The sequence below is a fragment of the Jaculus jaculus genome, chromosome X, assembly GCF_020740685.1.
Source record: "Jaculus jaculus isolate mJacJac1 chromosome X, mJacJac1.mat.Y.cur, whole genome shotgun sequence".
Taxonomy (NCBI): domain Eukaryota; kingdom Metazoa; phylum Chordata; class Mammalia; order Rodentia; family Dipodidae; genus Jaculus; species Jaculus jaculus.
Genome location: NC_059125.1, coordinates 95,553,912 through 95,564,346, shown reverse-complemented (window position 1 = coordinate 95,564,346; position 10,435 = coordinate 95,553,912). Strand labels below are relative to the sequence as shown.

General features: G+C 41.1%; 1 protein-coding gene and 1 long non-coding RNA gene across 5 annotated transcripts in view; one reads left to right on the top strand and one right to left on the bottom strand.

The window, feature by feature from the left end:
- Positions 1-882: 882 nt before the first annotated feature.
- Positions 883-10,435, bottom strand: part of LOC123456735 — a 32,197-nt gene continuing 22,644 nt past the window's right edge. The window contains exon 3 of the long non-coding RNA XR_006634644.1: positions 883-2,126. This is a non-coding gene — a long non-coding RNA (uncharacterized LOC123456735). The remainder of the gene's footprint in view (positions 2,127-10,435) is intronic.
- Positions 4,263-10,435, top strand: part of Zmat1 (zinc finger matrin-type 1) — an 82,165-nt gene continuing 75,992 nt past the window's right edge. For 2 of the 4 annotated variants that reach the window (XM_045141042.1, XM_045141041.1), the window contains exon 1: positions 4,292-4,419. Coding sequence is in view for 1 of the 4 variants with exons in the window: in XM_045141038.1 (XP_044996973.1) it covers positions 4,323-4,443 (121 nt within the window). In the remaining 3 variants the exon portion in view is untranslated. Of the gene's footprint in view, positions 4,444-10,435 lie in introns of all 4 variants that reach the window. The other 2 variants (XM_045141038.1, XM_045141040.1) reach the window with 2 other exon arrangements.

Genomic DNA, 10,435 nt, shown 5'->3' with positions numbered 1-10,435 from the left:
TTAAAAAGTATGACCTGTTGAGTTTTTTTTTTAATTTTTGTATTTATTTAATTTTTTTGAGAGAGAAAGAGGCAGATAGAGAGAGAGAATGAATGTGCCAGGGCATCTCACAACTGCAAATGAACTGTAGACACAGGTGCCACCTTGTGCATATGGTTTATGTGGGTCCTGGGGAATTGAACCTGTGTCCTTTGGCTTTGCAGGCAAGCACCTTAACTGCTAAGCTATCTCTCCAGCCATAATTTTATTTATTTATTTAAATTATTAAGATTTTTATTAACAACTTCCATAATTGTATACCATAAACCATGGTAATTCCCTCCCCCCACCTTCTCTTTTGCAATTCCACTCTCCATCATACCCCTTTCCCCTCTCAATCAGTCCCTCTTTTATTTTGATGTTATCAGCTTTTCCTCCTATTTCTTGTGTAAGTAAGGCCCTTTTTGCCTAGAGAGATGTATCCAGTGGCACAGCATTTGCCTGGTGTTGGGAGCTATGAACCAAACCTTGGCCATGTTAACAGAAACCGCCATATAGCAAGTTAAGTTTCTACTTCCTCACCTAATACTCACGTACCAGAAACAAAGACTGCCATATAGCAAGTTAAGTTTCTACTTCCTCACCTAATATTCAACGACCAGAAACATACACCTGGCTAAACACTCCCCCATCCTGCCGGTAGCTGATGAAGAACAAAGGCATTGCAGTTTAACCAGTAACTCTGTGATCTTTGCCCTAACTATGTCCCCTTCCCCCTACAACCCCTTGCCCTGACCATGTCCCCTTCCCCCTACAACTCCTTGCCCTGACCATGTCCCCTTCCCCCTTAGAACCCTATATAAACCTACATGTAAGAATAAACTCTTGAGGCCTTGACAAACATCTAGCATGGTCTCCTTCTTGTGTCTGTTTGCCTTTTTTACCCAGGTTAGCTTTTCCTCGAGTCCTTGTTCAACTCCCCGCTGGCTGGGGAACCTGGCATGCATGTGGTTCTATGGTCAATCCCTAGTACCATGCACATACACCCAATAAGTAAAGCCAGGCATAGTGCAATAAGTTTACTGTGCCAGATACTCTGGAGGATCACAAGTTCAAGACATACCTGCACTTCAATATATGTTAAGTCCAGTCTGAGCAATGTAGTGAAATCCTGTCTCAAAATAACTAAGTAACTGAATAAATAAATAAATATCTGTGGTCAAATCTCAGTGGTAGAATGCTCATGAAATATGCACAAGTACCTAGATTCAATAACTAGCACTGAAAGAAAGGCACTGTTTAATGAGATCCAGTGTGCATCTTTGCTCCACGTAATTATTCTTTCCTGAGTCCCTGTCAGGATACTTGGAAGGTCCTTAAAGGAGCTAGACTCCCAGTATAGTTCCCTCTGTTCTGATGAGTTCTGAAATAATAATACAGGGCAGTATTTATGTAAATACATACAGCTTACCAAGTCCTGGGCTAAAAGAAAGCTGGGAATGAAACATGGAAAGTGTGTAATCAGGGAGAGCCTTGCTGGTGTTGCTGACTCAAACTGAATGCTGAGTGGTCCTGAGTAGGAGAGATACTGTGTGTCAGTTTCTGCTCCGTGATTATCTTCAAGCATCATTCTGGGTATGGGAAGTAACTTGCCCCATTAGTCCTCAAAGTCTTCATTCTTGAACTGTCTTCCTACCTCCCATACTTACCCATTGGGAGAGAAGCTCTAACATGCCCAATAGTGCCACCAACATGTGTATCTGGGACAAATATGGCCCCACACTTGCACATGTGCTTACACACATGTGTATACACACATATGGACATATGTGCACAGTCTTCAGCTCCCCCCCATTCATACTGAAGTTTATGGAAATGACAGGCATCGGTGTACCACTTAACATCTCTGGAAAATGTCCTTTCCATCTTCTCACATCACATACTCTAAGTGGTCTGAGAAGGAGCATAGCTTTTCTATGTTGCCACATCCTGCCAGTGACTTCTCAGTGTTGTAAGTGGGTCTTAGGAAGGATCTTCAACAGAGCACTTGGCCTGGAGTGTGTTCTGTTGAATGATGCTTGCCTCCTGCAAAGAACTGACAGCAAACAAACTGAATGAGCTTGCTGTGGCTCAAGGATGTTCCATGACTGTGGAAGAAAACAATAAGATAATTCATTGAGGGAGAAAGATAAAATTAACATATACAAATCAATGGCCCTCAGATGTCTAACAGTCATTAGTAGGACAATTTAGTATAGTTACCACTACCAAGGAAGAAATTTCACAAGAATTTTGTTAGGGGGTGTCAAAGACAAAACCCCAATACATTTATCCTAAAGGTCTTATTTATGTTTGCAATTCTAGAATCAGGCAGTGCCTCCTTTTCTAAAGTAAAAGGTAGGTTCCAATAAACTGATGCTAAAAGTAGAAGAACTGGAAAATGCCCTGGGGATTGGGATTTTCAAAGTCATTTCCCTTGTAAAGATCAAAGCAGAGAAAATTCCTTGTTGCATTGACTCAGGGTAATTGACTTCGTGCTTTTTGGAAATTTGGTTCATCTCAAAGTTAATTCTGGCATAGGTCACTCCATTGCATTTTGGTCTAGGTTTGCTGGGGTTCAGTTCGAAACTGGCCTCCCAAACGCATTATCTAAAAGAGTAATACATTTGCAAATTCCCAGGACAATCAAGGAAGCTTAGAACAATTGCATAATTAAAAGTCTGTTTTGAAAAGACTTGATGTGTGGCATGAGACCTTTATACTTGTATTCCCAGTCCTGCAGAGACAGAGTGGGATCCCTGGGGCTTTTGACTAGCTAATGTAGCTGAATCAGTGAGTTCTACGTCCACTGAGAGACTCTGTCTCAAAAATTAAAATGGAGAGTGAGTGATTGAGGAAAACACCTGATGTCAACCTATGACCTCCACATGCATGCACACATGTGTGCCCACTCACATGAACATACATATACACATGCACATACATACACAAGAAAAGACTCAGTGTGAATAAAGTACAATTCCCCACAAATCAGTATATCCATTTAGCATGATTGTATTTTAAGATTTGGCATTGTTGTTTTATGTAAATTTTATCTATAAGATAGAATGGTATAACTTGCTTAGCACACATGAGGCTCTAGCTTCAATCTCCAGTACCAATAAATAAATAAACAAAAAATAGTATACCTTTGGACCCAGTAATTCACTCATAAGTATTTACTCAAGACAAATTAAAACTTGTCCATGAGAAACTTTGAATGCTATAAGTGAATGTTATAAGACAATTTGTTTAATTTTATATACATAACGTACCATATATAATAGTCTTAAATATATGTACTTTATATCATTGTGAGAGATAATTCTAAAATGAGCACTTGTGAATCTACCGCCTAACTTAACTACAATATTTAAGTATATTGCATCTTACATTTTCCCCCCTCAGGAAAATTCCACTATTCTGAATTTTGTGTATTGCCTTTTTAAAAGCAGTTCTAGCCAGACCTAGTGGAGTAGGTCTGTATTACCAGCTACTACAGGAACTGAGACACAAAAATCACTAGTTTAAGGCTTGCTAGAGATGCAGAGTTAGTTCAGAGCCAGCCTATGCAACTTAATGAATTTTTTTAAAAAAATGGAGAATTAAAAAATGCAAAAGAAGGCCTAGTGATATAGCTCAGGGGTAGGGTAGTTGCCTAGCATGCACTAGATGATGGCCTTAATTCTCAGCAGCACACAACATATTTCTTATTATTTGTAGCTTTAAAACTTACGTGGTTTAACATGACTTCCGTTTTCCACTCAATATTGTTTTTGACATTCATCCATATTATTTTAGGCAGCTAAGAAATTTTTAAAAACCCAATTTAGTTTATGATCCTTCTGGGAATGGTTACTATGTATTTTTTTGTGCATATATTCTGGAGGTGAATATAAGATTATTGCCATTCTTTAGACTTTTGAATTTTAATTACCACTTTATCTGGAATAGAGTTTGTTGAGCACACATAACGATACAAGTGTTAACTTGCAGCTTTTAGACTACTTAGAATTTTTAACCTTTCTGGTTGAAATACTTGAGCAATGCAACAGAGAGTTTGACACCACACTTGCTTTGTTCCTGGTGGTACCTCCCATGACTACACCCACGGCAATAGGCCTGTACCTTGCCAGCAAGGAGCACGAGCACCGCTAGATGGCGCAGGCGTACGATAAGGCGCCCCGGAAAGTCGCAAGAGTCCAGGGCTCAGTGGTAGTTTCCCAGAAGCCCCTGGTGAAGAAGCGGCGCGGTCCCTGCTCAAGACGCTGCAGAAACACGGCTTGTTGCTGGAGGCCACCGAGATGCGACAAGATATTGGTGGGCGACGCCACGTTGGGCTTCTGGGAGTGTACATCCTGCTCATTGCTTTATTGCACTCGTTCAGGCCAAAACACCGAGGTATTGGAGCTGGCCGGGCGCGCAGTGAGTAGCAGCGTGATGTACCCTTAGGGGAGCAGGCCCCTGGCTTCAGTGGGTGCAAAGGGAGTGTAGTGGTCACCATGCCACAGTGCAAAGAAGGCTCTCTCGCTCCCACTTGCAGGCGCAGTTTGAAGCAGCTGCGCACAGAAACTAGGGAGCAGACTCCCTAGTTAGATTTACTTCATACCTGAGGTGTGTTTGTGCCTAGGTGCCAGGATATTTGGTAATGTCTTTCTTTGATGCCAAATTCCTGAGCCACCGACTCTAGTTCTGTTACTACGGAAGGCTACAGCTTCCAGGATCTGCTGGGAGATACCTTGGCTGGGCTGGACCCCCTGAGCTCAGAGGCTAACTTGCTAGAGAGGCTCTGTGCTTCCAACTATGCAGCTCCAAGGTCCAGGACACAAACTGTACTCCAGCCTGAAGGACACTTAAGAGGACAAACTGAGTAAAACACCTTAAGAGGTCAGACTTAATGATTGTGGTCCTAGGAAGCCTGATCATGAGCCAAATAATCCAGTGTCAGGAGGCCCTGATGACCAACACTAGGCAGAGACCTGTAGGTATGTGCCACCTGCTTTCCCAAGTTAGACTTCCTTATCCCTGAGGTTCAGAAGTCCTGGGCTAGGCAAAGGATGTCTCCCTGGTCTTCCCTCCCTCATCTACATTTAATGGCTTGCAAGACAGTCAGGAATGATGAGCCTCATCAGACCGTTAGCCTTGTTTCTTGTATGTGTGTGTGTTTTCTTGTTTTATTAGTTGTTTTAATTAATATATGAAGTAGTAGTTTCTGTTATGGGACTTTCAAACTTTGTTTTTGTTAAGCCTCTATCCCCTTTCCATTCTGCCAGCCCTGCCTGCTTAAGTTTTACCTCCCCTCTCACTGCACTAACCTCCTTCTCCTCTCATGTCACATATTTTGTGTTACCCTCTTGTTTCCCCTTTTTTGCCCTTATCTTAATTTTCATTCTCTACCATCCCTCAAGATCTCTTTTCACCCACTTGTGTTCCCCTTTCTAGTTTCCTGACCTACAAACTCACACACACACAAGCATAAAAGAGTAACTTTCATGGACCCTATAGCACTGAGGTGGATGGTTAAAGAGAACTATAGGCAAAAGAATTTTGTAGAGCTACCAGAGGTTCCCACATTTGCCTTCTCAGGCACCATGTGGGGCCTGGAGACCTAGATCACTGAAGTTGGGCTGAACCTTTCCTTTAGGCTAGACACTAATATCCGCCTGGGCAGGACCATTCAGGCCTGGGGCAGTCCTGATCTGAACAGAAGCTTGAACCTGCCACTTCAGCCAGAAGACTAGTGGAGGGGCAGGTTTGTTCTACAGCATTGATCATAGCTGTCAGAAAGAAGGGAGCTCTCCATATAGTTTGTTTGTAGCACACTTGGGTGTGTGTATTTGGTCAGTTGCAACTAAATATCCAAATTTTGTTAAATGAAAAATGTTAGAGTTAAGTTGAAAAAAAAAAACTGGGAATGGTAGCACATACCTGTAATTCCAGCTTTCAGTAGGATTGGAAGTTGGAGATCAGCCTGAGCTATGTAGCAGCTTCTAGACCAGCCTGAACAACATAGCAAGACCTCAGCTCAAAAAGGGGGTGGGAGGGCTGGAGAGATGGCTTAGCGGTTAAGCGCTTGCCTGTGAAGCCTAAGGACCCCGGTTCGAGGCTCGGTTCCCCAGGTCCCACGTTAGCCAGATGCACAAGGGGGCGCACGCGTCTGGAGTTCGTTTGCAGAGGCTGGAAGCCCCGGCGCGCCCATTCTCTCTCTCTCCCTTTATCTGTCTTTCTCTCTGTGTCTGTCACTCTCAAATAAATAAATTAAAATTTAAAAAAAAAAGGGGGGGTGGGAGCTTGGGAGATGGCTGAGTGGATAGAATTCTTGCCACATAAGTGTGAGGACCTAAGTTTAGATTCCCAGCACCCACATAAATGCTGGCAATGGCCTGCCTGTAATTCCAGCATTCAGGTGGCAGAGTCAGTGATCCTTGCTGGCTAAGCTGGTAAGCTGGCTAGCTAGACTTTTCCAATCAGTGAACCCTGGATTCAAATGAGATTCTGTCTTAGTAAATAAAGTGGAGAGTGATTGAGGAAGACACCTCTGGCCTCTATACATACACTTACACATGTACCTACACACCCCCCACCCACAGACACACACACACGGGTTCACACAAATAGACCACACACATGCATACAAAAGCAAAAAAAAAAAGGGGGGGGAAGTAAACACTAAGTAGCATATCCATAAAAATAAGAGAATAAATGCTCAGAAAGTTTTGTTTGTTTTTGGGGTGTGTGTGTGTCTGTGTTTGGTTTTTAATTTTGTTTTTTTTTTTTTTAATTGACACAGAGAGAAAGACAGATAGAGGGAGAGAGAGAGAATGGGTGCACCAGGGCTTCCAGCCTCTGCTAACGAACTCCAGATGCGTGCGCCCCCTTGTGCATCTGGCTAACATGGGACCTGGGGAACCGAGCCTCGAACCGGGGTCCTTAGGCTTCACAGGCAAGCACTTAACCGCTAATCCATCTCTCCAGCCCTGTGTTTGGTTTTTAGAGGTAGGGTCTCACTCTAGCTCAGACTGACCTGGAATTCACTCTGTAGTCTCAAGGTGGCCTCGAACTCACAGGAGTTCCTCCTACCTCTGCTTCCCTAGTGCTGGGATTAAAGGTGTGCGCCAACACAGCACGGCTTCAGAAAGTTTTAAGCATGTGTTAACCTGATTCCTGACAGTCATAAGTCATAACTAATTATTACGCAGCATTTTTTGTTGAACTTACACTTGGAGATATATATTTGGTCAAGGAAGGAATTGGTTTTAGGATCCACTGCTAACCAATCAGGATTGTCATTCAAGATAAGCCTATTTGTATTGGTTTGGGTATTGGAATTAGAAGAGAGTAAAAATAGGGCTGGAGAGATGGCTTAGCGGTTAAGCGCTTGCTTGTAAAGCCTAAGGACCCTGATTCGAGGCTTGATTCCCCAGGACCCATGATAGCCAGATGCACAAGGAGGCACACGCGTCTGGAGCTCGTTTGCAGTGGCTGGAGGCCCTGGCGCGCCCATTCTCTCTCTCTCTCTCTCTCTCTCTCTCTCCCCCCTCCCTCCCTCTCTTTCTCTATCTGTCGCTCTCAAATAAATAAATAAAAATAAACAAAAACAAATTTAAAAAAAAGAGAGTAAAAATAAAGCAGACAGGAGATGCCATGCTATATAAGATGCCTGTTGTCCACTTCTCTGAGGACTCCTGTCTGTGGGTTGCAGTCTTTAGAGGGGAAGTGAATAAAACTTCTGGGGGTACCTCAGTTTGAATATTATTGCTTGTATTAACATAAGACAAATTTGAGGATTCATAGTGCTGGTTAATCAGAAAATTTAAAGCCCATTGAAGAAATAATTTTAAAATAGAGATAAATGAAAAACATCCATTTAATCTTGCATTTAGTGATAATGACCATTAATGTTCTACAGTAAAGTATTCAATTTTTGGGGCTGGGGAGGAGATAGCTCAGTGGTTAAAGGCACTTACTTAACAAAGCTTGCTGGCCTGGGTTCAATTCCCAAGTACCCACATACAGCCAGCTCATAAGTCTGGATTTTGCTTGCAGTAGCAAAAGGCCCTGGCACACCCTTACTCACTCCCACTCTAACTCTCTCTTTCTTTCTAATAAATAAATAAAAATATTTTTTAAAAAATCATTAAATTTTTAATACAAATATAATACCTCCCACATATCTCCATGACTCAAATATGTTATTAGGATAGCACAAATATATATATTGAATTTGCATATTGGGTATTAATGTACATCATACTTTAAAATGTCAAAAAAAATTTTTTTTCCTGTTAGGGTCTCACTCTAGCCCAGGCTGACTTGGAACTTACTGTAGTTACAGGCTAGCCTCAAATTCACAGCAATCCTCCTACCTCTGCCTCCCAAGTGCTGAGATCAAAGACGTGTGACACTATGTCTAGCAAAAATTTGTTTTATTTATTTATTTATTTATTTATTTGAGAGTGACAGACACAGAGAGAAAGACAGGTAGAGGGAGAGAGAGAGAATGGGCGCGCCAGGGCTTCCAGCCACTGCAAATGAACTCCAGACGCGTGCGCCCCCTTGTGCATCTGGCTAACGTGGGACCTGGGGAACCGAGCCGCGAACCAGGGTCCTTAGGCTTCACAGGCAAGCGCTTAACTGCTAAGCCATCTCTCCAGCCCTGTTTTTTTTTAATGAAGGAAATGTTACATACATATGAAAGAATATATAATTCTGTATTTTTATCGTTCTGAGACCATGATATAGGCTACAGTAACAGCTCATCATAGTACAATTGGTAACATTTTCATTTTGCAAAAGTAAATGAAAATGTTAAATTTAAAATTGATATCATTTGGCATTTTATATGGTAAACATTCATGAATAGTTATATCCATGCACACATTATATATTTATAAATAGTATTGTGATATATCCTGCATTACTCTTTTGGCTGTAGATCGCTTTGGCTATTCAGGGGTCTGATTGGTTTCTCAGTATGTTTGTTATTGATTTATAGGAAATTGACTAATTTTTGTTCTTGGTTTTGTATTCCACTACTTTGATAAAAGTGCTTGTCACATCTAAGAGTTTTCTGGTACAGTTTTAAGGTCTTTTTAAGTATAGGATCATAGCAGCTATTCTGAAGAAAATCATAAATGTTAGCTGGGAATCTAGGGAGAAGGAAGCCTTATACACTGTTGATGGTAATGCAAGTTAATGCAGCCACTATAGAAATAAGAATAGAAGTTCATCGAATAATAAAGAACTACCATGGGCTAGAGAGATTGCTTAGTGGTTAAGGCACTTGTCTGCAAAGCCTAAGGAACCATATTTGATCTCTCTCCAGATCCCCCGTAAGCCAGATGCACAAAAGTGAGGCAAGTACAAGGTCGCACATGCCCATTAGGTGGTGAAAGCTTCTGGAGTTTGATTGCAGGGGCTCAGGCCCTGGTGCACCAATTCTTTCTCTCTCTCTCTTTCTAAATAAAATAAAAAATAAAAAAAGAAGTACCAAATGATTCAGCTATACCATGCTAATCATAAAATCAAGGGAATTTGGGCTGGAGAGATGGGTTAGTGGTTAAGCGCTTGCCTGTGAAGCCTAAGGACCCCGGTTTGAGGCTTGATTCCCCAGGACCCACGTTAGCCAGATGCACAAGGGGCCACATGCATCTGGAGTTCGTTTGCAGTGGCTGGAAACCCTGGCGTGCCCATTCTCTCTCTCTCTCTGTCTGTCCATTACTCACAAATAAATAAATAAATAATTTTTTAAAATCAAGGGAATTCAAGTTTGTTTAGAAGAGATATCTGTATATCCACATTTATTTCAGTACTGTTTATGATAGCCATGTTATGGACTTGGCCTAGATGCCTATCAACAGATAAATTGATAAAGAAAATGTGTTACATTTTTATTCAGCCATAGGAAAAAGCAAATTTAAGTAATTTGCAGGATAATAGCTAGAACAGGAAGCTATCATGTTAGGTGAAATAAACCAAATTTAGAATCAAAGGCAAATAGTTTGTTCATATATGGAATCTAACATTATATATATGAGATGGAGGTAAAAGTGGGACTATTTTGGGTGAGAAAACAGACCAATGGGAAAAGGGTACAAGTGCAGGTAATGTGGGCAAATGGCATGATATATATACACGCATATATATTTGTATAGTGATTATATGCTAATTAAAAATTTAATGTGTGCTGGATACTTAACATATTTTTTAAAAATTTGTATCTGAAACAATATAATCATTTGGTTTTTTAAAACATCTTTGTAGTATTATTCCTTGATTGTTTTAACAAAGAACATTATTATTTTGAAAATAATAGTAAAGCCATTAGTCTAAATAAAATATAATGATAGGTAGATATTTCATTAACATTTTTTACACCAGGTAGTTAAAGCTCAGCCATCTTAAAGAACTTGCTAGG